This window comes from Miniopterus natalensis, chromosome 19 (assembly GCF_054644295.1).
Source record: "Miniopterus natalensis isolate mMinNat1 chromosome 19, mMinNat1.hap1, whole genome shotgun sequence".
NCBI classification, from domain to species: Eukaryota; Metazoa; Chordata; class Mammalia; order Chiroptera; family Miniopteridae; genus Miniopterus; species Miniopterus natalensis.
The window spans coordinates 27,549,814-27,575,925 of NC_142099.1; the positions used below are offsets into that span (position 1 = coordinate 27,549,814).

The 26,112-nt window shown below is 48.7% G+C and overlaps 2 protein-coding genes across 4 annotated transcripts; one reads left to right on the forward strand and one right to left on the reverse strand.

Annotated features, from left to right (window-relative positions):
* Nucleotides 1-1,689: 1,689 nt before the first annotated feature.
* C19H1orf74 (chromosome 19 C1orf74 homolog) lies at nucleotides 1,690-7,650 on the forward strand. The gene is made up of 2 exons (XM_016207469.2): nucleotides 1,690-2,356; nucleotides 2,497-7,650. The coding sequence occupies exon 2, from the start codon at nucleotides 2,571-2,573 to the stop codon at nucleotides 3,378-3,380; it is 810 nt and encodes a 269-aa protein (XP_016062955.2). The 5' UTR covers nucleotides 1,690-2,356; nucleotides 2,497-2,570; the 3' UTR covers nucleotides 3,381-7,650.
* On the reverse strand, nucleotides 4,274-22,749 carry TRAF3IP3 (TRAF3 interacting protein 3). 3 transcript variants are annotated; one of them, XM_016207481.2, is made up of 15 exons: nucleotides 22,390-22,749; nucleotides 20,426-20,573; nucleotides 20,215-20,278; nucleotides 19,938-19,962; nucleotides 19,641-19,670; nucleotides 19,452-19,547; nucleotides 12,836-12,907; nucleotides 10,773-10,913; nucleotides 10,523-10,660; nucleotides 9,208-9,343; nucleotides 8,576-8,638; nucleotides 7,122-7,181; nucleotides 5,893-6,029; nucleotides 5,110-5,223; nucleotides 4,274-4,482 (listed from the first exon to the last, which is right to left on the reverse strand). In XM_016207481.2, exons 1-15 carry the CDS (start codon nucleotides 22,732-22,734, stop codon nucleotides 4,390-4,392), a joined length of 1,662 nt encoding a protein of 553 aa, XP_016062967.2. In that variant the 5' UTR covers nucleotides 22,735-22,749; the 3' UTR covers nucleotides 4,274-4,389. The 3 variants fall into 3 exon arrangements, with proteins under 3 accessions (XP_016062967.2, XP_016062968.2, XP_087684457.1); XM_016207482.2 differs by having other exon boundaries at nucleotides 22,450-22,734; XM_087828331.1 differs by having other exon boundaries at nucleotides 5,893-6,104; nucleotides 22,390-22,734.
* Nucleotides 22,750-26,112: the final 3,363 nt, after the last annotated feature.

Below are 26,112 nucleotides of genomic sequence, written 5' to 3' on the forward strand. Positions count from 1 at the left end.
GAGGAATGGATGAGTGGTTTTATGTGGTTTTAACTAGAGCCCAGTTGGGTTTTCTTTAAATCCTTTTCAGATGCTGGAAGACTGCATGCAGAGCTCTCCGCTGAGCTCCCTTAGTGTTCCTGCTCTGGTCCTGCTGGATAGATACCAGGTGTCCTTTCTGTTTTGGAGACTCAGTTTACTGTCTCCTTTGGTGGCGAAACCACACACTCCCTTGGCGTCTTCACTTCCTCGCCTTCATCTTGCTGAAGACTGGGAAGAGTTAAATGGTGTCACCAGCTCTTTTTTTTCTCCACTGTCCACTCTACCAACCAAAGTTACCTCAAAGTTCAAAAGAACCCACTGTAGGGAGGGCCGGTGTTGGATCTGGGCTGGTCCCTCCTGCAGGTAGTTAGGTCTCTGGCCAATGTTGCCATAGCACCCTAAACTTCCTCTTTCAGAGCCATCAATTCCCTTGTAATTGCTCAGCATCTGTGTCTTGTCTACAAACTTACTGAAGGTAGGCACTGTTTGTTCTGGACTTTGCTGCAAGCCCTTAGCCTATTGTCTGGTAACGGAGTATGTTTTCAGATATTGTTGGAATCAGTGAAGGAACTAAGTGAGTCATTTTAGGGATTTATCGGTAGGCACCATGGTAAAATAAATACGGGGAAGGAAAAAAATTCTGAAATTCGTTTCTGGTCTCCCTGAGGGAAGGACCAGCGTTAGACCAGGAGGCCCTGCCAGCTGGTCCTCCTTCCAGGCTGGCCCCATCTTTATTGCAGTCATCTCATTGTCTGAAGACTCTGCCAGGGCAGAACCAGGAGTGAAAGCTCCAGTGCAGGTGCCTGCAGTCCCCTTTGCCCCTGCCCTGCTCATATTATCAATACATCTGGGCCCTATCCTCAGACACGAGGTTTCTCAAAACCTTTCCCTTTGTTGTATGGGTCATATCGCTGGTAGTTGAAGAGGTGCTAACCCTTCCGCGAAATAGCTTTTTCTTCTTAAAGGCGTGACCGAAAAGCCTCTGCATCTCCGCGTCTCTTTTTCTCCCGTGAAGTCAGCACATTGAATTCCTAGGGCTTGACCTCCGCGAAGGCGGCCTTTGTCCTGCGCGCTCTGCTAACCTCCCAGCAGCCTGCCCAGCTCGCGGCTGTTCCCAGGGCGCCCTCCTGCTCAGCCCGGGCCGGGGGAGCGCCTGTCCGCCCGCGTCGCACAACCGAGCGGCTCAACTTCAGGGTTCCGGCGGCTCGGAGTTCAAGTCACAAAACAAGGCCCGAGAACTTCGCAGCACCGCCCACAGGTGTGCAGCTTCCGCAAAACGCGCCGCCGATCGTCTTGCGATAAATCTCGTCTGCAGGGGTAATCGCACCTCTCCAGACAGAAATGAGTGTTTTCGCACCGCGTGTCCGGCTCCTGACGCCCCGGTGGCGCGGGGCAGCTGCCGGAAGCCAAGCGGCCGCAGCAGCCGGCGGCCAGCCCTCCGGGTCCCGCCTTCCCGGGCCACTTCCGCCCCTCGCGTTGCTACGCAACGGGCGGGGCCGGCTTCCGTCTGGCCCGAAAGCGCTGCCCTAGGGCGCCCGTGGTACTAACGCGAGGCGCGCGAGCGGGCTGGATGACGTCACGGAAGGCAGGAGGGCGGGGTCGGAGTCGCGTTGGGCATGGGCAGTAGGCCGACGTCGCCGACCGGAAGCCGAATGGGCGGGATTTGCAGTGTGGCGGCGGAGCGCCGGGCTCGCCGCTTGTGTGGCGGCGCCACGGGACGGGAGAAAGACGATCCTGAGCCCGCGAGCCCGCAGCGGAAGTGGAAGAAGGACGTACGTGTGTGGGAGAGAGGCCTCTGCCTGGTTTAAGAAATCACAACTTGCTCAGCCAAGGGTGTGGGGACTGGAGTGAGCCCGCCGCCGAGGGTCCGCGGATGCCGGCCAGAAGGGGGTGGCGCGGCCCGCAGACGTTAAAATACCGCCCTCCTGCGATTCTCACGTATTTCACTCCTTTACTTTTATGTCCCAGGGAGAGATGGCTGTTAGCCCACATCCTAGTGCATGTTGGTTTAGTCAGGTTGCTATGCGCAGAACCATTCCGGTGGGAAGAGAAGCGGAACCTGGCAGCGGAAAGAGTGCCTCTGGGACCTGGAACTCGGTCTCCGAGGGCAGTTTGAGGTGAAATGCTCTGAATTTTGCCAGAGACTGTCTCGCCTCTTCTTTGCCCCAAACTTCTTACAGTTTGACTTGGAGGAAGTAATTTACAAAAGATACCATTTAGAAAAGAAGCCAGAAAGAATGTAAATCTAGCCCTAAGTCCAGAAAGACACATGAGGGAGACTGACGTCAACCGTAGGAATCAGGCAGCATTGCTGACCCCACCCTGCCTGGCCTGGGTGAGCATTCCAAAGCAGAAGGAGGGTCAAAATGACCTTTGGAAGATGCTGTAAGACTCAGGGGAAGGCCGTTGGCAGATTTCCTGGTATGTATGTCACTGGCTGCTGTTAATGATTTCCTGGTCCTGCTTTGTTTTTAGGCCCTTCAAGTGTCTGGAGCTCAGAGATGTGGCCCAGGGGAGGGAACTGTGGCTAGTTAAGGAGGCCATGCCTGATGTTGCTTCCAGATCGCATGTCAGCACCGAGTCCTCAGTTGCTGGTGGCAGCTGCTCAGCAGACCCTGGGCATGGGAAAGAGACGTAGCCCGCCCGGAGCTGTCTGCCTTCACCTAGCCGGAGAGATACTGGCTGTGGCCCGGGGACTGAAGCCAGCGCTGCTTTATGATTGCAACGGTGCAGGGGCATCAGAGCTCCAGAGCTATCTTGAGGAGCTGCAGGGCCTGGGCTTCCTGACCAAGGGACTTCACATCCTTGAGATTGGAGGAAACAGCCTGATTGTCAGACCTGAGCATGTATGCCAGCACCTGGAGCAGGTGCTGCTTGGTACTATAACCTTTGTGGATGTTTCCAGCTCCCAACCTCACCCTTCTATCCACTCCCTGGACCAGCTTCAGGACTTGAAGTCCCTCATAGCTGAGATCATCACCCATTTGCAGGGGTTGCAGAAGGACCTGTCCCTGGCAGTCTCCCGCAGCAGGCTCCATTCCTCAGACTGGAATCTCTGTACTGTGTTTGGGATCCTCCTGGGCTATCCTGTTCCCTACACCTTTCACCTGAACCAGGGAGATGGCAACTGCTTAGCCCTGACCCCACTACGGGTATTCACTGCCCGGATCTCATGGCTACTTGGTCAACCTCCAGTCTTGCTCTATTCCTTTAGTGTTCCAGAGAGCTTGTTCCCAGCCCTGAGGGACATTCTAAACACTTGGGAGAAGGACCTTAGGACTCGATGTAGGACTCAGAATGACTTTGCTGACCTCGGCATCTCCTCTGAGATAGTCACACTGCCAGCTGTGGCCCTCTGACTAACTCCCATGTAGAAAGTATTCAGTAAATATTCAGCTCTAAGACAGGGATTACAAATAGGCATCATCTCAAGGTCCACTTCCAAGCATCTGGCCACACCTGTGATGGGCACGGGACCAGGCAGTGGTTGTGGCAGCCTTGGTAGTACATACTTGCTACGGAGTCCTCTTGACTTAGATGAGATATCTATTCCTTTTTCACTGGATAGAAGATAGAAGGAAAGAGATTGTGGAGAACGGGGTTGAGGTGGGGGGGCATGGATGTGGAGGAGGGTAATAGGGGATAAATGATAATAGAGCCCTAGCTGGTTTGGCTCAATGGGTAGAGTGTCGGGTTCGATTCTGGCCAAGGGTGTGCTGGAAGGAAACAGTCGATGTGTCTCTCTCACATTGATGTTTCTATCCCTCTCTTTCCCCCTCTCTCCCTCTCCCTCCCTCTCCCTCCCTCTCCCTCTCTCTCCCTCTCTCCCCCTCTCTCCCCCTCTCTCTCCCCCTCCCGCTCCCCCTTCCACTCTCTGAAAAGCAATGGAAAAAATATCCTCAGGTGAGGATTTAAAAAAAAAAGTAATGGGAAAAAATAGTTATTTTTGAAAAAAGATGGTGGAGAAGAGGAAGGGAGGTAGAGTATAAGTAGTGTATCCGTGTATACTATGTGTGGTATGGTAGCATTGTAAATGTACCTGGGTAGTGTTCACCAGAAAGTAGCAGGACTGGGCTTTACAGCATGTTTATGTACCTCCAACTGAATTGGACTAAAGAGAGTAGACCAGGATGCTCAAGTGTGTTATATTTGTGATGTGATAGGTGGGTTGTTCATGAATAAACAGAATTCTGGGGAACAGAGACTGACAAGTGAAGTTTATTTGTTTATTTTACAGTAGATTGAAAAAATAATAAAGTCAGAAATCTCAGTTAAGTTGGGAAAAGCCACACTTTAACCAAACCTTCTGAGTTTTTTATTGAGTTTCTTGCTTGTGAAGTTTCACCCAAGGCAGCTGTCACAAGTTATTCAGATCATCAGGCTGTCCTTGTTGGCCAGGAACACTGCCAGTGCTATAGCAACCATCACCATCAGCACGGATAGCCACCGACCACACTGCCTCTGCGGGGGGCGGGAGAAAGAAGCCGTGGGTTGGTTGGAGAAGATACAGGCAAAAATAATCTTCCTTCCCATTCTGGCCCAGTGCAAGAATCTTGGGTTGGTGGAGGAGGGAAAGGTTTTTACATTACTGTCTGTATCTGTCACCTCCCTTGGGATAAAACCACTTTACTGGTAGTCATTGGCCCATAAGCCAGGATCATTGGCCCAGCAAACCACAGCCAGCTGGGACCAGATACTTAAATACTGATATGTCCAGTCAAAGGTGGAAAATAACTCAGCAAAAATCTATTCTCTGTTCATAGTCTTTAGTACTTTTCTCTCCTCATTCCGTCCTTACCACTGCAACACTCAGTAGGCTAAAAAACACCATTTCATACTTTAGCTAATAGTAAGTCCCTTTAGGTTTAAGAGTTCCATGAAAATTAGGCTCGGATGCATAAGCCAGTGTTTCTTTCCATAGTTGCTATACTGTTAGTATAAACCAGGCTGAATGGGATAGGCTGGTCAGATGTTGGCCAGATGGGCCAGCTGTTCAGATGGCCTGATAAATTTTATCTGCGAGATTTCGCTAAAGGAGGAGTAGTCCCACCATCATCTAGGGCTCTATGGGAGGATCGATGCTCTTACTCTGGGAGGCAGCTGCTGGCCTTGGTTCAGCTCTTCTCGACAGTGCTGCAGCTTACGCAGGCAGGAGAGATACTCGTCACTGAGGTTGTCTAACTCTGAATGCAGTTCTCTGCACTGAGGGGAGAACACACCAAGGTCATCACCAGGTAAGGGAGGGTCCCCATATAAGTCACCCCTTCATTCATTTGGAATTTGTACCACCTCCTTTCCTTCCCAGGCTTTCTTAGTGATTTCAGTTTGCCCTTTGACTATTTCACCATGTTTGTCTGGAATGTGTTCATTTACACAAGTGATTTACAGGAATGATTATATATTCTATAAGTAAGTGCTTTCTTGTGACAGTGTGCAAGTACTCTAAACAGGGACACTAAGAAATGACCTGGAAGTGATCATAGTACAAATCTCTTTGCCAGTAGCCGAGGATATGCATTTGTGAATTTGTAGATAGGAAGAGTTTTGTTACCTAAGAGACTATAAAGTTTTAACATACTCAGTGTAGGAAAAAGTTTGAGGAGTTAATGTTTATTAAATGTGTTTGAATTTAGGTTGACTTACTAAAAGGTAACTAACAAAATGAGTAAGGGCTGGTATACATAAGGATGGGAAAAGATTGACAGGTTAACCCTAGAGCAAAAACATTTTTTACAGGCAAATGAATACCTGCAGACATCCAGTCACAACGTGGATGTTGGAATCCCTGCTCTCTGGATGCCTCCCAGCAGTTTTCCCTATCTCTATGGGCTGAGCTCCCCACTGTCTGAGGTCACCGTCTCACCATCTCACCTCCTTTTCCTTGGCCTGGAGCTGCAAAGTCGTCTTTTGCAGCTGGTCTCTGAAATCCCAGTCTTTTTCCTTCCCTGTACCCTCTGGCTCCACTTCGTTATGGGAGGGCTTTGGACTCCACACAGACAGAGCCTCATCTAAAAAAGCAGCCAGATTCTCAGTGATGGTAAGGCCCACACCTCTGAGGAAGGGCCCTGTCATCGAGAGAACCCCTGGGAGTGAGGGGAAGGAAGGGGAGGGGAAAAAGGGAGGGCCTGTCTTTGGTTAGACCTAATGGAATGGAATTCTCTGACTTTTAAAGAACTCCCATTGGTACCCTGCTTAGCCTGGACAGAGCTGGAATTTGAGCCCCATTGAGGGCAAGGTTGGCATCTTACTTTTCTTTGTATCCCTAGTCCTCTCTAATGCCAGATACTTTTAGAGTATACTTATGAATCCAGTTTCTTGGGTTATGAGTCACATCCTTTCTAGTTTGTCTGGTAGGTTTGCTGGATGCTTCAGTATGACCCCCTTTCCCGTCTGTCCTCATTTCAGTCATGAGAAGGCAGTCATGTCCCTGAATTCATCTTCATGTGATTAAAGATGGCTTTTCAGCCACCTGGCAGTCTTAGTCTTATGACGAGCGCACTGGACTAGGAGTTGGAAATTCTGGATTCTTGTCTTAGCTGTGTCTTTGATTGTAGGCCTTCATTGTCTTATCCATACTATGTGGGCATCATAATTCCTGCCTTATGTTTCACCCAGTGATTCTGATGAGAAAACAAAAGGCCATGTGTAGCGGATAAGTGAGGAGGTTTTGCCTCTCCATGTACATGATGAATTCTTCTCAGGAAGCTAAGGCAGCAAACTTTTGGGGGCTGAGAGCGAGGTGACTGTTGCATGCAACATGGTTTAGACTTGGGAAGTTGGATGTGATTTGGAAAATCAAGTGTAAAAATGGACATGAAATCCTGAGTTCAAATCAATTTATTGAAATGTTTAACATAGACATGTTTTCAGGGAGGGTAGAAATCCTTTTTCAAAGTTTACATACCTCTCAGGATAGGAGACTAACTAGTTAAAGTATTCTCAGAGCCAGTGATCAGTCCTTACAGAGCTTCCCCATATCCCTGACCTAACAGACTCCCAGAAGTGGATGGGACTCCAAGAGGTCATGTAGTCCATCCCCTGCCTCTAGGCAGGCATGGAAAGAGCATTGTCTTAGAATCTGTGGAAGTAAATTTGCTGACCTTTCTTTGTTAAGAGTTTCTCCTGCTCTTGAAGCTGTAAGGATTGACTCTGAAGCAGACCTGTTGGAAAATATGAGAAACTTGTCTGTGCTAGCATATTTACTGCAAAGAATGTCTTTTCAGAACTTTGCTCAGAACGTTAATTATTAAAGGTGTTTCCATCTGTTATGGGTTGAATTGTATTTCCCCCAAATTCATATGTTGAAACCCTAACCCCCATTACCTCATCTTGTAACCTTTTTGGAAATAGGTATTTTACAGAGGTAATCAAGTTAAAATAGGACATTGGGTGGCCCTAATCTAATATGACTGGTGTCCTTATAAGAAGAAGGACATTTGGACACAGATATGCATAGCTGGAAGACATGTGAAGAGACACATGGAGAAGACGGCCATCTACAAACCAAAGGAAAGTAGCCTGGAACAGATCCTTCCCTCAAAACTCTCAGGTGGAACCAACCTTGCTGACGTCTTAATCATTTTCTAGGCTCTAGAACTATGAGAAAATAAATTTCTGTCCTTTAAGGCACCCAGTCTGTGGTACTGTTATGAATACGCCATCCTTATATCTCTTCCTACCATGTCTTTAAGTCTCTTCTTAAATGTTACCTTAGAAGAAAGGCTTTCCCAGATGACCCTGTATAAAATAGCAAATATTCTCCTTTAACCTGCTTTGTTTTTCTCCATAGCAGTTATCACTACCTGACACACATTTATTTGTTCACAGACACTCCATACTTTAGAGCTTACTTAGAATGTAAGCTTCACGAGGGAAGGAACTGTGTCAGTTATGTTCATTACTGTATCCTCGGTGGGTATAGCTAGAGTGCCTGGCCCTTGGTAGGGGCTCACTCAATATGTATTGAATAAATAAAAGCATGACTACAGAATAGATACAGAGACATAGAAGCATGGAACAGACAGTCGAATCTCAGAGGGAAGGCAGGGGTGGGGAAGTGGGTTGGGAGAGATTAATCAAATAACTTATATGCATAAATGCATAACCCATGGACACACACAATAGTGTAGTGAAGGCCTGGGGGGTGCAGGTTAGAGGGGATCAATGGGGGAAAAAGGGACATCTGAGGCATAATGTGAGCTTATTTTCTGAACCATTCCTAGTAACAAGGTCTATGGCATATTCATGTACATAATAAGAATATACAAAACTACTTTAGAAAACACTTAAAATCTGTAGTTCTAGGAGAAATGCAGGTGGTTGTCATTGGCATGGGAAGAGAAAAACAGGAAAAAGAACAGGCTAAGATATAACTTGTGCAGAGCTATGTAAATGACCTCATTTCATAAGAAGAGGGCCTGAAAATGCACAGAGGTAGGGGAGATGCCAAACACTGGGCCCCCATCCCTCCTCTGGCTGCCTTTCCCAGGGCAGGAGCCCCGGGCACACCAAAACGCCACCTGTGCCACTATTCGAGGCTGGAAAGGGAACTTACTCTGCAACTGCTGTACTTTGGTCACCAGGGTGAGTTTCTCCTCCTCTGACCTCTTTAGTTGATCTAAAAATGAAATAAAATGAACCAAAATAGAAAAACCCAAGACAAATGAACTCGACACCCGAGGATGGAAATTCGTAATAGGCACTGCCTTGTCCATGGCCTCTGGTATGTGTGAGTGGAAGTTCTTCCTTCTACTTGCCCCAGGGGGACGAGGTAAACCAGAACCGAAGCACCTTGGATGCCACTTGCATCAACAAGTGGGGTTGAATTAAGTGTTGTATTTGCCCGCAGTGTGGTCCTCTCAGCTGACCACAGAGGCTGGGATGGAGACCTTTCCGCTGACCTTTCCCTTTCAAACCAGGAACGCTACCTTGACACATGTGACACATGTGGAGCAGCTGTGGTCCGGCCCAGAGGGATGGGCTGGAGAAGAGCTGATACTACCAGATTCTCCAGTGCCGCAGAATTAATTTTCAGCACTGGATGATCAACACAGCCCTGCCTTTCCCTTAAGGTGAAATGGAATCTTAGAGCCAACCAACCAAACAAATGAAAGGCTGCATGAAGCCTTTTTCTCCGCCCAGCTGCTTTCTCTGGGCCCACTCAGAGGCCCCCAAGGAGAAGGGTACCTTGCAGGTGCTGGGTATCCGAGTTGCTCAGGTCTCTGTCTCCCTGCAGGCATTCGATCTTGGCCTGCAGCTCCTGGTGCTCATTCTCCAGAAGCCGCAGAGCCTGGTTCATCTGGAAGTCTCTGCTGTCTGCTCCCTGCAGGGGGGAGAGAGGCGGCCCAGAGGCAGGTCAGTGCTCTAGTGGAGGGTAGGGGCAGATCCCACGGGAGAGGAAAATGATAGAAAATTATAAATTTTGGAGATGGGAGTACTAGGGAAATAGAAAAATAGGGAAGTTAAAAAAATTCTTCCCTGTGCTCTGCTCTGTTCCTCTTATTACAAACATTGGGTTAGATTTTTGATACAAGGGACTCATTTGGTAAATGCCCAAATGAAAAAGTACCCCGACATCATTTTCCAGTTGTCATCACTGTATCTTTACTTTTCATTCTAGCACTATCAGTTTTCTTTTGGTAGTGTCATTTTCCACAAAGAATTAAGGTTAACAAGAAAAAGATTTATAAGAGTTGCCTTGTAGGTGATTGAGATACAGATGCAATGCAGTGGCCAGCGAGGTTCACTCCTTCGATAAGACACCCTCTTATCAAATGAACCGTATCCAGATCCCTGCTTCAGTAAACTTAGATAGATTTTTGAGGTGGGTCCTCAAAATTCCAAACCAAGTAAGAAAAATCTATGAAAAAAAGCTAGTATTTATTGAGGGGTTATATGTACCAGGCATTGTGCTAAGTGTAGAGACACGTAGAGACATGGATCACATCACTGAACACTCACAGCAATCCTATGATACAGCTACTGTTATTATCCTCATTTTAGAGATGAGGAAACAGGCTTAGGGGGTTAGTTAGCTTTTCCTAGGTAACGCAGATCAGAAATGATGGAACCCTTGAGAATGCCAAGGATGTGGCAGGATGTGTTACTTCATACTCAACCTAAAGTAAACTAGTGACCTTTGTTCTGGGCATTTCTCAACTGGATGCTGTATGCGGATGGGGTGCAGAGGGTGGGTTGGGATATGACAGTAGGCTGGTGACTATTTCAGCCCTTTGCATTTGGATGGTGTCATTCCAGTGAACCCTTAGTTCGTTTGCATTGGCAGTGCAGACGTCCTCGCTAAACTCAAAATTAGATTTCAGAGCCAAAACAGTGGGTCTGGTACAAAGCGGGCAGAGAGTGAGGAACTGAAAGCCAGATGCTCTCAGCTTCCTTTGGGGCCCCCAGCCCAGGAGCAGCTTCACTCATCACTGCTGTCACCAACCCTCCTTCCCCTAAACCCTGCCTCCTCTCCCGCCTCCCCACCTCCAGGGCCTGGTACCTGCAGTTTGGACTGGAGCACATGGAGCTGGCTCTCCAGTTCTCTGTGCTGGGTCCCCAGGGTCCTCCAGTCCTCCTTAAGAGCCTCGTACTGGCTCCTCCACTCTTCACACTTCTGCTCAGCCAGAGCCAGGGATCGCTGAGGGAGATCAAGGGAGAGGGTGGTACCCTGGGGTTCCCTGGAGTTGTGCAGCTGGCTCCCAGAGCTGCCATGGGTCCCCAGTTCCAAGTACCATGCTGCATCCCCGCACCTGCGTGCTCTGCAGTTGCTGCTCTGCGCTCATTTTCTCCTCCAGCACTTTCTGCAGGGACTCCTTGGCTTTCTGCTCATAGCTGTTCTTCTGGTCTTCCATCTCCATTAGTACCTTTTTCATTCCCCAAGGGGAATATTTCTGTAAATTTGATGCAATTCAACAAATACACACTGAGTTTCTGTGTGCCAAATCCTGAGCTGGGATACAGAAATGAAAAGAATTTGCCTGCAGGGCAGAGATACCAATAATCTGGTGGAGCTTTTCTTCTAGGCTAGAGGTGAGCAGGGAAAGTCCCTCAGGTGATGTGAAAGGTGAGTGGAGATAACAAACAGGGCCCTTGACCTGCTGGGCATTGTGCCCTAGGCCTACCACAGGCACTTGAAATCCAACAATTCCAAAGAGAAACCATCTTTCTAAATCTGCTCCTTTCTCTTGGGTTTTCCTTATCTCAGTGACCAGCCAATCTCCCAAGCCCTAAGCCAGGGAGCCACCTTGATTTCTCTCTTACCTTCTCCCAGTATTCAGTTGGTCACTGACCTTTGTCAAGTCAACCTCCTTTACAGCTCACACCTGTCTCCTCTATCCCTTAGTTCAGACTCTAATGCTATTATACGGATTAATGCAATAGTCTCCTTATCTTTAAGACTTGCCTCCCTTCAAACCCACAGCTACAAGGTTCTTTCTAAAATGCAAATCTGATCATGTCACAACCTGCTTCAGCCTCTCAGTGGATTCCCAGTGTTCTAAGGATCAGGTCAAAACTCCTTCGCATGGTTCCTACTTAATAGGCCCAGACTTTCATTCTATGTTGTCTCCACCCAGCTGAACTGCTTGCAGATTCCCTAAGCACTGTGCTGTCTGGCCTCTGCCTTTGCCCATGGAGCTGCTTCTGCCTAGAGTATCCTTACCCACCCTTTTCACTTGGTTAACTTCTACTCATGCTCAAGATTCAGCCCAAGAACCGTGTAAGTTCTGATAAATCTTACCCCCACTCCCTAACTCATTATGGGTTAGTTAGCTTTTTTCAGTGTTCACATAGTACCCCCTGTGTGTGTCTATCTTTCCATTCCACCTGCAACCTTTTGGTGTATGGGTCGATGCTCCAATCAACTGAGCCCCCCAGCCAGGTCCCCATGTCTTTCATCTTTATGCCCTGTGATTTTAGGGAACACAGGTAGCTTTTATTGTCAATTCTGGATTACCCATTGGGTAAGCAGTAACCTAGATAATGCAAATGTAGGGATCAATATGAAATCATTCCCATTTAGCTTTGGAATCATCTGAAAATTTGGATTTAAATGTGAATGGGCCTATGTTCTTGTCTGACAAAAGAGGTCATACTGAAAACTTAAAGTTGTGGATCATCAGCAAATCTGTAGACTAAATAAACTCTTCTGCAAGACTCTAACCGTGTGGCCAGGTCCACGTTATCCCCCTAATTCCAGATAGGAGCAGTCTTCCTGCTCCACCTCAGTATCATCTGAAATGTCCCCACCTATCGGAAATGCATCACTTCTCAAGTCTGAAAGCTGGTTTCTTTCTATCTCTTGTAATCCAAGATCAGGTCAATCAAGAGAGTACCGAAGCTGGATAACAATGTCGCAGGGAAGCCAAGAGTCACAGCCTTACAGCATCTCCCGCAGGTTGCTACTAGATGAAAGCTGCCCATGCAACAGAAATAATTTTGCAGAATTTCATTATAACGTTCGACTCATCTGTTTAAAAATTGGGATCTGCGTAGGCCTATCTGGGTGGTGTGAGTCTTTACCAAGGGCTCCTCCCTACAGTTCCAGGTATTCTCAAGGTTGCCCTGGAGCTAGCAAAGTGCTTGGTGCTGGGTTTCGGTCCCAGGGCGCACTGGGAGAAAGGGAGAGGAGGGTGGAGATAGAGTGTGGACATATGGTAAGTGGGGATCAAAGTGCAAATGGGGAAGCCAGAACTGGGGGAGTAGGAATGCGTGCCCTATCTCTATCGGGTGGCAATTCTAGAGCATAGGGCAGCTTCAAGCATTCACCTCAATGCTCGGTTCCTGGGCTGGAAGTGTTCCCCAGAATGTTTACCTGGGTACAGGTGTGCAGCTGGTTTTCTAACGATCTCAGTTTGCCCTTCAGTTTGTCTTCATTAAGCTGCACCTGGAATGAATGCGATAAGGAGAAGAGCTTGAGCCAAAATTCAGTATACAAAATGTTTTGTTCTGCATTCCCAGCCTGCCGCCTAGAACATAGTCTGTGCCTGGTGTTTGGGAAACTGAGCTCTTTCAAGAGGTAGGGAGGAAGAAAGATGACAAAGGATTTGGGGGTAGAAGAGGATCTTTTCCTCTTTTTGTGGAGTAGGAAGAATCGGACTGACCCCCAAAGCCCTTTCTGTACCTCGAGGTCCTCTATCAAATGGCTCAGGGAATCCTAGCAGGAGTCTACTCGAAGGAAAGCTCCTAAGCGGTCCTCTCTTCCCTCATTTCCTCTCTCCCCTGCCTGGCTGGGCACCTCACCTCTCTTAGTCTTGCACGTGGACCTTCACTTCTAAAGTACAGGCCAAGAAGATTAGAGGGGTCTCCCCTCCCAGGGGGAATATACATCCTCTCCCTTAGCCTCTGTTATGGGCGGAATTGTGGCCCCCCTCTACACCCCCCAATTCACAAGTTGGCCTCCTAAGCCCCAGTGCCTCAGAATGTGACTGTATTTGGAGACAGGATCTTTAAAGAGGCAGTTAAGTTAAAATGAGCCCATCGGGGTTGGCCCTATTCCAATATGACTGGTGTCCTCATAAGAAGAGGAGACTAGGACATCAGGATACACAGAGTGGAGACCATGTGAAGACACTGGGAGAAGACAGCCACCTACAAGCCAAGGAGAGACACCTTAGGGAAAAAATCAACCCTGTCGGCACCTTAATCAGACTTCCAGCCTCCAGAGCTGTGGGGGAATAAGTTTCTGTTGGTTAAGCCACTCCGCCTTTGGCACTTGGTTGCAGCAGGCCTAGCAAACCAGCACATTTCCCTGGCTGCCCGAGGCACCCCCCCACCCCGGCCAGGACTCAAAATGAGAAATTCTTTGAGAAAGCCAGAAGTGGGGGCCTCAGAGGGCTTTCCAGGAAGCTGTGTTCTATTTATTCGTACGCTGGATCTGTCTAATGGCATTTTGGACATTGCAAGAGGGATGCTAATCTCAAGGGTGTGGGCAGAGACAAGCAGGCAGAAGGGGCCATGATCTGTGCCTCCGTTTCTCAGTATTTCAGCTGAGTAACGAACAACCTCCTTGCTGCTTTGTTCCTCCCTCCACCTGTAGACTTGTCCCTCCCTGCCCCCCCCCCCCCCCCCGTAGGGGTTTTGTGCTTCTAGCCCTGATTTGATTTAAGGTTGTGTATATGAGGGGGTGGGGGAGAGAAGGGTGCCATCCAGAGCTCCTTTCCCAAAGTAAAGGCTGTGGGTCTCCTGAGGATGAACTGGTTTTCATATCCTTTCTCTGGCTTTTCCCAACCAGGCCCCATGGGACACTTGTGAGATGTGGAAATTACATTTCTCCTCAGGCCTGAGGCACCATGGCTCCTCTCAGAGGCATTTCCAACCCTCCTAATGTTTTCCAGTCTGTAACAGCCTGGGGTCAAAGGAGGGGGACACTGTTTTGGGGTTTGCCCCCCTTCAGGGACTTTCAGGGCACCTGGGGGAGGCAGGAAGTGGTATCTCACAGCTCCTGTTCTTCTCTTGTTTGGCTGATTCTTCTAACCAGGGGAGCCAAGGGGTGCCCCCACCCTTTCTGCTTCCTGTATTACTCAGCTGGGGCTTGCAAAAGCAAAAGGCTTTGTGAAAAATAATTTTTCAAAGTGTCTCCTGCTATTAACGTTTTTTACAACGTCTGGTCTCGTGTGAGAGCTGAGAGTCAGGGATTTCGCACGTAGAATGACCACAGGGCTTTGGGACTGATAAAAGAGACAGACAAAGGCTTCCACTGTCTGGGCTTTGGAATAACTGGTTACAGGGCTGCATTCCCCAGAGTGGCCTGCTCATTGTCAACCCACAGATCCTGAAATCCACTCCCTCCTTCTTTCGATCCTCTGACTTGGAGCACTTCCCTTTGCCTGAACTCTTACTATGCAGGCTGCAATGAAACCCACTGAGTTTTAGGTTTATCTTGCTATAGTTTGGAAAGAAAACAGACCAACCCAAGGCAATATTCTTACATTTTCCCCAGTGTCCTATCCTTTTGCGTAGCTCCTCCCTCCGTTCTTACTATCGTTTTAATTCAATGTTTTACCTCTTCCAACTGTTTCTGTACTTTAGCCGCAGCCCAGATAACTTTTCTATTCATCTTGCAATATAATACAATTCAGGATACCCCCTTCAGCAGGGATAAAGGGCCACTCAAGTCTGGGGTTAAAAAAAAAAAAATCTCTTGTCTACAGCTCTGTCTTCCCAGATTCCCCAAGGCAGGCAGGACAGTTGCAGCCAAGTAGTTGCAAATGGGGCATGTGGTTCCCTGATCTGAGCCCCAGCTCGCCCCACATGAAGCCCAGTGGTATAGGATGTGGGGAGAAGCACTTGTTACAGGGCTTATGTGGACTTTTGGGGGCAATGACACCCCCGGAGCCCAGGGCTCAGAGAGCACAGTCCCCCATTTGGAAAAGGGAGCAAGATGGGGGCCATACACACCTGGTGCCGGTCTGAGGGCTACAGCTCCTGCTTCTATGTGGCTCTCCCCTGCCTCTGTTCTCCAGAAACGCTAGCACCTCACGGCAGAAGCGCCAGCGCCAGCCCCCAGCTCGTCTCTGCTCTAGCAGAGGTGTCTTGGGACTTGCAGCCAATCCCCTTCCGAGCTGTCATCTCAAGATCTCCTTTTTACTTTGCGGAACTTAAAAAACCCACTGGTGTCCAGCTCCTGTTTTTTATTGCTCAATACCAAGAGCTTGCTTTCCTGCCCGAACTGTTCTGTTCTGAAGATTGTACCAGCTTAGGACTCTGGTGGAGCCTTAGGGCCTATCGCTTCCAAAAGGCCAAGAGTCAACTTGGAGTTTGGAGGCAATGGAGGGAGCTGATCCTTGGGGTCCTAACAGAGTTTGCGGTGAGCATCTCTGCATTTGAAGTTGGAGATTTAAATCATGGAGGCGAAATGGGAAAAATAAAGGCCTGAACTGGGCTGAATGTCAGAATCCCTGTTCTGGCCACATCCTACCAATTATTTTCTCCAAATACCACAGACTGGTTATCCTTTTATTGAAGTTGAGGCTTCCATGGAAGGGATAGAAGGTTGAATTGCCTTGTTTTGGGGGGAAAGTAACTGAAAAGTCTTCGTTGGAAGTCTGAGACTATTTTTCTTGAAAACAGGAAGCTAGGAGGCGGGGTTGGTGGCGTGGAGGAGAAGGGGAGGGAGAGGAGAGGGAGGGGTGGGATGAAGGAGGGAGGAAACCTGCAGCCAGAGGAACATCTGCTGGCCTGCTGGAGGGCGGGGGAAACTGCCTCATGGCCAACCTCAGAAATGTCTCTTCACATCCCTCCCCATTCCACCGAGCCTGCTGTCATTCAAGCTCTGATTGTGCCCTACCTGGGATATTACAGGAGTGTTCACCCGCCTGCGCCCACCCGGAGCTAGGGTCCTTCCTCGCTGTTGTCAGAGGACCTTCTAAAACACTGATCTCGTCACTCCCTTTCAGTTCAATTCCAGAACTATTAACTGAACTCCTTGTAAGGATGTACCAGACACTGTAGGACTTTAAACCTGAATAAAACATAGTTCCATTGCTATCCAGCTTATTGTCTGGAGCGGTGTTTCCCAAACAGGTGATAACAGGCAATCTCATAGATCTGAGATATCTGTGTTTTCCCTCTAAAGTGGAGTCTGTACATGATTTAAGTTTGAGTTACTATGTTCAACAGAAAAAGTTTAAACCTCATATTTCTAGAGACCTGTCTGAGGTCATTTCTGGTCTTATCTTTGGAACTAATCTGACATGATCTCTTCATTTCAGCCACACTCTGCTACGCCCAATGCTTTATCATACCTTGGCCTGTAATCATTCTGGTTTCTTTGCCGCCTGTCTGCTTTTCTTCCCCGTCATGATCCCCACTTTTGTACCGGTAAACTCCTACTCACCCTGTAGGACCCAGTTAAAATGGTCCTTGTCCTTTAGAACCTACTCTCTTCCACCTCAGGCTGAATGATAGATCTCTTCTCTTTTCATTGTGTCACTTTGTAGATGCTGCTGTTATAGCTTTATCACATTGTATTAGAGTTGTTTATTGCATGTCTCTCCCTTTCCTGCTGGAGTGTGAGCTCCTCAGCAGCAAACACCCTACTCCTCGTATTTCCCTGTAGCACAGGGCCCATCACATAGTTGGAACTTGTCAATGTCCATTGAATAAGTGAGTGAGACAATCTCAGTTTAGTCCAGCACTGGGAACCTTCTGGCATGCAGAGCTGTCTGCCCCAGGCTCCTACTCTACAGATGAAAACGACTTCCTTAACAATCAGGAATCTGGAACACAAATACTTAAACCCAGGGACAATGACGAATGTGAGGAGGGAAGGCTGAGCTTAGGAAATCTTTCTCACATCTCAGTTTGGTTCCACCACCTCCCATTTCCTCTCTCTGTTTAAGCACAAACTGTCTACGTGGTGAACTAGATGTTCAGAGAGGCCCCCGAGGGTGTGCGTTCTCCCTTGGCACCTGGTGCTTTAGGCTCTGACGGCGTCCAGCTGCTTGTTGCTCCCTAAACACACTAGTCTAGGGGTTTCGATGTGGGGTCCGAGGACCCCTGGGAATCCCTGGGACCCTTTCAAAGGAGATCTTCCCTTTTCCAACTACAGATGAGTTTCCTCATATGCATCAACCAAAGCAATGCATCACAACAGACTGAATGCAGAAGCAGATATGGGTAAGTAGCTGTCTTCTGCTCAGCCAGACAAGAAAAAGATTTGCAAAAGTTTAAAGCAATGCTACTCCTCTCACTATTTTTTAAAAACACACTTACTTTTTAATAAAAATATAAAATTTAGGCTAGCATGTAATGGATTTATTATTGTTATTTTAAGGTAATCTAGATTTTGTCCTGGCTGGGTTGTTCAGTTGGTTAGAACGCTGTCCTGATATGCCAAGGTTTCAGGTTCAATCCTTGGTTAGGGTGCATGCAAGAATCAACCAATGAATGCATAGCTAAATGGAACAACAAATCCATGTTTGTCTCCCTCTCTCTCTATCTCTCCCTGCCTCTCTCTCTAAAATCAATAAATAAAAATTTTAAAATGAAATGGTTAATATATATTTTAAGATTCCTGTTTTAATTTCTAATATGGTAAAATCTAATGTAAAAATATAAATATAAAAAGTTTGGGAGATTCAAAAAGTTTTTTTAAAGAGTATAAAGGGATCCTAAGATTAAAAAGTTGGTGACTCACTGTGCTAGACTATATTAAGTCTCTCAGTCTTTCCCTGTGCCGTATCCCCTGTCTAGAATATAGTTCCTTCTTCAACATTTGCTTGGAAAATACTTATGTAATTATAAATATTTCTTTGGTTTTCATCTTCTCTAGAGTTATTCATTCCTTCTTGTATACTACTATATTCTGAAAACATTTCCTTTTAAAAATTAAAAAAAATTATCTTTATTGTTGAAAGTATTACAGATGTCCCCTTTTTTCCCTCCATTGACCCTCTCCACCTTGTTCCCGCATCACCTCCCTCAGGCCTTCACCACACTATCATCTGTGTCCATGGGTTATGCATATATGCATATAAGTTCTTTGGTTTTTATTTACTTTTAATTGATCTTTTTTAAAGAGTGAAGAAGGTAGAGAGAGAGAAACATCAATGTAAGAGCAGAACACTGCCCCCTACAGGGGATGTAGCCCACAACCCGGGCATGTGCCCTGACTGCGAATCAAACCCGCCACCTTTCAGTGCACAGGATGATGCTCCACCAACTGAGCCACACTGGCCGGGGCTGAAAACATTTCTTCCATGTCCCATATCTCTGCATTGTTTGGGCATCTGTCTCCCTGACAAAACCACAAGCTCTCTAAAAGCAGGAACCCTGTCTAATTAATCTCATTATTTCCAGTGCTCAGTACAGAGAACATGATCTATGAATATTTGTTGACTGAGTGGACTGAAATCAGGAGGTCTGAATTTTAGTTCCAGTTCTGCCTCTAACCAGCAGTGTGACTTGAAGTTAGTCACTTGACCTCTCTGACACTCAGTTTCCTCGTGGGCAAAACGAGAAAGTTAGATGAGATGACCTCTAAGGTTCTTTCCCACTCTCGTATTCCTGCCTGGGCCGAGTAGCAGGCGTGTGCCGGCTGGGAGTTCATGCTGGCGTGAATCCCATACAAAAATAATTGACATTTACCACAGTTAGTCCTATTAACTGTACTTGGATCTTCATTCTTTTCTTCCAACAAATTAAAATTTCGGGATTCTTACCCCTTTTGGGTCTGGGTCCTCCCTGGGTGTGCAGCGGCGTAGCCCTCAGCTGATGACCCTGGGTTTAGCCGAGCCGTCCCACATATCTACTGTGACCTCTAGGTCTTCACTGTTTCCCTTCTAGCTCTTAGCATCACTCCCTACCTCCTGCCTCTTCAGTAGTGAGAAAAACCCCTCCTCTTGCTGGGGTGACATGGAAAACAGAATGACATAGGCAGACTTAGAAGCCCACGAGCTTTGTTCAAACAAAGGTTTCATTTCCCTTACCTTCCAAGAACTGTCAGAGGCCCGGATCAGGGTGGACAGTAGGTCTTGGAGAATCACCATTTTCTGTTTTAGAACCAGCTCCCTTTGTAGGGCCTCCTGGGGGGCAGAATGCAAGAGGGTGAGATTAACCTGGAGGAGAAAGGAGTAGACGGATGGAGGAGCTGAGGGGAGAGTTCACATGTTACTTACTTTGAGGTACTCGGAAAGCTGGATGATTTCCTACAGAGGAAGGAAAAGGGTAGTCAAGAAGACTGGTTCTCCTGGAGCCCTGGAACATGCAACCAGAGCCGGGACTGACTTGTACACAGCAAACTCTCCCCCCTGCTCTTGGTTCAGAAAGAGTCCCTCCAGCCCCTCATGGCTGTGCTCCTCCAGGGGGAAGGGGCCCCTCCATCCCAGCTGAGTTTATCATGGAATCCCAGAACATCAGAGTTTGGAGCAGCTTATCTACCATGATTCACCCCTCCAAGGTAAGGATTTTCTTACCTTATCTAGAACTGCAACTCCATAACTAGGGAGAGAAGAAATAAAAACAGAAATGACAATGGAGCAAAGTAAGTAGCATGTCAGGAGGCGGTGGGCTGACTCTAGTCTCTTCTGAAAAGTCAGTAAGGTGGGACGCTCTTCCTCTTTTTTAATTAAGGTGGACATGGAAATTCACCGTGTTGCCTACACACTGGGTGAGGGTATTCAAGTAACTCTTAGAGGAGAGGAATCGATGGGATGTGAGGGAGCTGGGGTCAGGAACATGAAAGGCACTCACTTGGTTTGCTGACTGGCATCATTCTTAACTGTTGGTTGTGCCTCTTTGGCTTTTGTCTGAGTGCCTGAGAGATGGAGGATCGGGTGATTCAGAACCAGGGAGGAAGAAGTGGGGGGGGGGGGTGGCAAGGACTCTCCTCTGCCAGCGAGCTGGGACTGACTCGGCAGGATTCTCGGCAGGCCCCAGTGAGGGAGGGAGGCTCTGCTCTTACCACGGTGGTGTTTGGGTGGCTTCTTGATGGGAAAGTCCTGAGGTGGAAGGCCCCCGGCCTGGGAGGGGAGGTGATCAGCCAGATCCTTCCAGACGCCTGAGAGAGGATGATGCTGGGTTGGAAAGACCTCAGAGCTGGTCCCTGACACCTGGAAAGCAAGTGGGGGATGCTGGAAGCCCAGAGTCACTAGGACAGGATTCTCCAGCTGACTGCAGAAAGATGAACCAGTGATCAAGTTTCAGGCCCAGAGGACCAAAGTAACCCCTTCAAGACTCCAAAGCTACAAGGTTATTCGCTCTTGTTCCAGCTGGCAGGAATGGCCCTCCTCAAGCCAGGAAACCAGGAGCTGGGCTTGTCTCCAATTATGCTCTCTAGAATCCCGAGCTACCTTGTTTGGTCTCGGCCACTTATACAGCCAGCATGGTGATATGGAAAGTGAACTGGCCCCAGTCGGGGGTGAGGGGATCTGGGATCAGAGCCTGCCTTTTCCAGGTCTCGGTCTCCCGTGTAATGAGTTCGAAGTAGATAAACATTAAGGTCCCTCCTATATTCTAGAGATGGCTTCCTTCCTCTTAGAAATAGCTGGAATATCTCTGAGGTGTGCTTGAAGAGAAGGTAAACTAGGGAGTTGCAGGGAGGGGTATAGTAGTAGTTGTCACAATTTAGTCTGCGCTTTTTATATTTTCTTACACATTCAAAAATTCTATGCTTGTAACGTAACACTCAGAGGCCGAGAAATGCCTGTGGTGTTTAATCATGCAGACTGTCTCAGTCTCGATAAAACTTTAGATAACTGATAGGCTCAGTAGGAATTCTTTAGTTAATTGTGTTTCTGGACCTTTTTTTTAAAAAATAGATTTTAGAGAGAAATGAAGGGAGAGGGAGAGGGAAAGAGAAAAACATCAATGGGAGAGAGAAATATCGATCTGTTGCCTCCCATATGCACCCTGTCTGGGGATCGAACTCACAAATCTGGGTTTGTGCCCTGAATGGGAATCGAACCAGTGACCTTTCGGTGCACGGCACTATGCTCAACCAACCGAGCCATACCAGCCAGGGCCTGATCTTTTTCTCCTTAAATTTTTTTCAACAAAAGTGTTCAGAAGCCTTCTTGCCTTAGAAAGTACACAGTTGGTTTTATTTTACAGCTGGGCTTGAGGATCATTTTTCTGAACAGCGCTTCCTACTGTGGACAACAGATCCACAGAGCACAGGGCACAATGCTAGGCGTTTCTAGGGAATGCAGTGGCCCCACCCCTGCTGTCAGCATGCTCGCAACAGCCACAGGAAGACACAGTTTGCTGGCTGAGGTCATTTTGACATACCCTGTTTCTTTTGCCAACACAGCTTCCTCCCAGGCCAGACTAATGGGCTATCTAATCGTTACTTAATCTCAGAGGATTAATAACCTCATAAGAACCACAGAGAACAGAGGTGGCCTGGAGAAGCGAGGGAAGGCTTTCTGGGCCAGATGAGGCCTTAGCTGGGTGAATTTAGTAGAATTAGAATGGCCCAAGAGAAAGAGAGAAGGTGGGTGGGTGCAACAGCTCGCAGAAGAGTAGAGGATGGATGTGTGTGTGTGTGTGTGTGTGTGTTTTGAGAGGCACATCAAGAAGACTGGCCAGGGTACCTGGCACACAACAAGCATTCAATAAATACTTGTTGAATGATGGATGAATGAATGCTGTAGAAGATATGTAGATTGCCTAAATCTGAACTGATACTAGGAATTAGCAGTGGAATTGTTTTTAAAATTATTTTTTCTCTCCTATAAGGCAAGCGCAAAATAAAAAATAGCTAAACAGACAAGCAAAAAAACACAACAAAAATCTCTGCATGAATCAGTGGCTAAGGGGGACTTTACTATATGACTGAGGAAGAAGGGACTCAATTTAAATCACTTTTTAGTGACCTTGAGCCCACCCATCCCCCAACAGAGCAACGTGTCCCTAGACGTGGCCCACCTGCTGTCTGGGGGAAGGAATCCCGTTGGCCCAAGGCAAGGGCTTCTTGAGGTCGGAGGCCTGGCCCGGCCTCCCGGAGAGCCCTGGCCCCCTGTCCGGGGGGCCCTGTGCTGTGTCTGTCTCCTCTGCCTCCAGGTTCCTCCTCCTGAGGAACTGCTGTTGCCGGGCCCTCCGGAGCTGTTCTCTCTGCGGGGTGCCCAGCGCCTTCCCCGCCTGGCGGCAGGTGGTCCTGTTGGGGCGGCAGCGGCGGCTCTCCCGCGTCTCCTGCCGGCGCTCGTACTTGGCCTCGTAGCTCTCGGCCCCCCGGGCCAGGCCGCCGGAAGGCCTGGGGTCCGGGCTGATCATGATGAGCTCCGAGCACCTGTTGTGCTTGGCTTCCAGGTCCTGGAATAGCTGCTGGGATCTGCCAAATGCCAAGAGGGAGGAGAAGGGAGGGGTCAGGAGATGGGCAGAGACAAGGGGGCAGAAAGAGCATATACGCGTGGGCTGAACACTCAGGAGGTGATGATGTCACACGGAGTCAGGACTCCGGGGTCCAGTCTCTGCTAATTTCTGCTTTTCTCTGGCCTTTGTCTCTCCCCCTGCAACGTGGAAAGGTCTTTCTGGTGGTCACTTCTTCATCGACCGAACATCTCACCCTGCCTCCTAGTCAGGGGACCATGAGAAATAACGGGTAAAAGTCATCATGAGCGTGTCACCTTTTGGATGGCAGGGATGTGTTCATTCTCCAGGGACTTCTGGAGAACCAGTGGAATTGGCTCCCTGTTCCCAGATCTAAAGGAAAAGCCAGCATCTACTGCTCTCTTGGCCCAGGTTGTTTCTAGAGGGTGAGTGACTCTTTTCAAGGCCTGGAGAGGTGTGGCCAGTCCTGAGACCAGCACCCACTGCTTTCTTCTTAGCCTTTAGCAACCAGCTTGTGAGTTTGGTCCTGGGCATGTTCTGGGGGGGAGGGGTGGTGGTGGAATCCCCACCCTAATTCCCCCGATCATGATGTCCTCACATTGGTCCATTGGCACCCCACTCTCAGCCCAGGCCGGAGCCCTGACTCTCAGCTGTAGATCAACCCAAATCAGTATTGGCCAAGCACCTGCCACAGGCCCAGTGCTGACAAAACCCATTTCAGAGTTTCCAGCTCAATAATTCTCTGAGCTGAGGTTCCATTTTTTTTTTTAATCACCTTCCTGTCAGAGCTAAATACGGTGTCAAGTCTGTTTTCCTTGGCCCAGACACAGACTGTGCCATCAAAACCAGCAGCCACACCTAGTATATCTCAATAAGGTCATCACAAACAAAAATGAAACAGAAACAAAAGAAAATAATAACCTGAAGTCCCCAGGCATTCCTGTAGAGGCCCGCTTTGTGGCCCCTTTATGTGGCGCTACTACGTGCTGCTCACATAACCCCCAAATCTTTCTCCCTTCTCTGTGCTCTCCTTCCTCTCTCCTACACCCCCTCACCTACCTTCTGCAAATTTGTTTCTTCTCCTAGACCCTCTGATAGCTTGGCTGAGTTGGGGCTGGACTTGGCCGAGCTGGATCTTGAGCATTGGAAATTCTGTGCCTCCACCGATCACGGGAGTGACTGAGGAAGGAAGAGGAACTCCCCTTACAGTTGCCGCTTCTCGTCTTGGTCCCACAACCTCATTACCCAACACCCTGGGAACCTCAGTTCCTGGGTAGGTCAGAGAGGGTTCCTCCATCTCACCAACAGCAGTGTTTTTCCAGCTCTGGCCCCTCGGGTTTATTTACAGGCCAAACAGACTCAACAGGTAGCAGAGTCTCTGCTCCTTCATTGGAACTTTGCTGCCCATCTGGCTCAGTCTGGAATTCTCCGCAGGACTCTTGCTCTCTCTGTGATCATACTGCTCATTCCTGGGGCCATGGGTGGGTAGTCTCATTCCCTGAGAGGGGTCTTATGTGACTGAGCTCTGCACCCTCTCAATTGCCTGGGTCTTGGAGGGGCATAGTCTGGCCTGGGCAAGGCCGACTCCAAGCAGAGCTGTGAGTTGCTGTCATATATGTTCTATCATCTCATCCCTGGCTGGCTCTCACCTTTCTTTAGGCTTTTCTCTTCACTCTGTATGGATTCCCTGACGTCCCACCTGCCACTTTCTTTATTTAAAAGCTTAGACAAGGATCCGAGAAGCCCATTCGTATTAGGTTATAATGACTGCATGGAGGAGACTGGGACTATGGGCAGGTGAACTCCATGTCCGGAATCTACGCTGTGGCATCCTGTGCATAGCCCCTGGCTTTTCTGCCATGGATGGGGGAGGCAGGAGCCCTGGCTCTGGGCTCAGACAGTGTGGCTTCAAGTCCTGGCTCTGACACTTACTTTTAAACATCCCTAAACCTTAGTTTCCTCATTTATAAAATAGGAGCCTATCTCATAAGGTTATGAGATAAAAAGCATCTGGCACATAGCACACAATAACTATCAGCTTTTTGTAATAATAAGGATAAACTATGATTATTATTACCCCTGCCTTGCGGATTGTGGATATTAAAGATGTAGTGCTGTAAGACATAGGCCCTGAGCTAGCCTAGTGTTCCCAGGACCAAGCATGTCCTGCCCTCCAGTCCCCCCACCCCGTTTCTCTTTGGAGGGCACTGTTTATCCCTCAGAGGGGGTGCTGGTCCAGGGATGTCATTGTATTTATTACTCTGGATCATCTGGCTTGTGGGTTTGGGCCAGAAAAAGAAGGGACTTCTCCGTGGTCTGGACACAACCACCTTCTCTATTAGGCCGGGCAGAAAGGCAGAGAAGAGATGGGGGTGAAGAACTGGTGCCCAGCCTGCTTGCACTCCACCATTAAATGTGGGGTGCGAGGTCCCCACCCTGTTTGGCTCCAGGCAGTGCACAGGCTGGTAGAGGAGGCAGATCCCTGCTTGTGAAGAATCCCCTGCCTTCCTGCTGTGAAGAGGAAAGGGCTGTGGGGAGCAGCCCGAGGCTGAGGGAAGGGCTCTGGACTCCGCTGGGCTGTCCGCACTAGTCCCCCTCTGCTTCCTGGGGCAGAGGCTGGAGCTTGTTACCCAAGTGGGGAGATGGGCTGAAACGGCTCCTTAGAGAAGGGAGCACTCCCGGCCCCCAGGCCCTCGCACCCGGTGGGACCTGGTGTGGACGGCTGAGTGGAATCATGCCCAGCTCTCTGGGACAGCTTGACTTTTCTGATTTGCTTGCACACAAGAAACCATGAGGGACACTGACTGACAGGGACTGGCTGTAGAAGAAAAAGGAACTGGCCCCTGTGTGGTTCAAAGACAGGTCACTGGGCCACGGCCTGGGCTTTCTGGCATCTGTGGGGCACCCCTTGGCAGCATGACAGGGCCCAGTGGAGCTCGGGGGAGACATGGGCCTGGCTGGGAGCAGCCCTCACTGCCAGAGGGAGACATCCGGGTCTGCCACTCCAGGTCCCTGCTCCCACTTCCTGCAGTGACCGGCCTCCTGCGTGGGTCTGGCCTTCCTGGCCCAGAGCTCGGTGTGAGCCAAGGACAGAAGGACCTACACCTACGGCGCTGCAAAGGCGGCTTCTTGTTTGGGGTGATCCCTGCTCTGAAGGGAACTGTAAACGTTCATCTAATTTACGCCCTTGTCACTGGGTAGCCTGAACCCTGTCATTTGACTCGCTCCTAGTTTAATCTAATGGATGGAGGGGAGGAGCGGTGGAGCCGTGCTGGGGCCCGTGGCTCTGGAAACCAACACAGGGTGCTTTCCTGGTTGCCC

Excerpts from the sequence above, each read along its gene's own strand:
- C19H1orf74 (XM_016207469.2), top strand. The coding sequence starts at position 2,571 with ATGTTGCTTCCAGATCGCATGTCAGCACCGAGTCCTCAGTTGCTGGTG.
- TRAF3IP3 (XM_087828331.1), bottom strand. The coding sequence starts at position 22,734 with ATGATCAGCCCGGACCCCAGGCCTTCCGGCGGCCTGGCCCGGGGGGCC. Across the intron at positions 19,671-19,937 it reads GAGTTGCAGTTCTAGATAAG|GAAATCATCCAGCTTTCCGA; the intron begins GTAAGAAAATCC and ends CTTCCTCTGTAG. Across the intron at positions 8,639-9,207 it reads GGATACCCAGCACCTGCAAG|ATCAACTAAAGAGGTCAGAG; the intron begins GTACCCTTCTCC and ends TTTCATTTTTAG.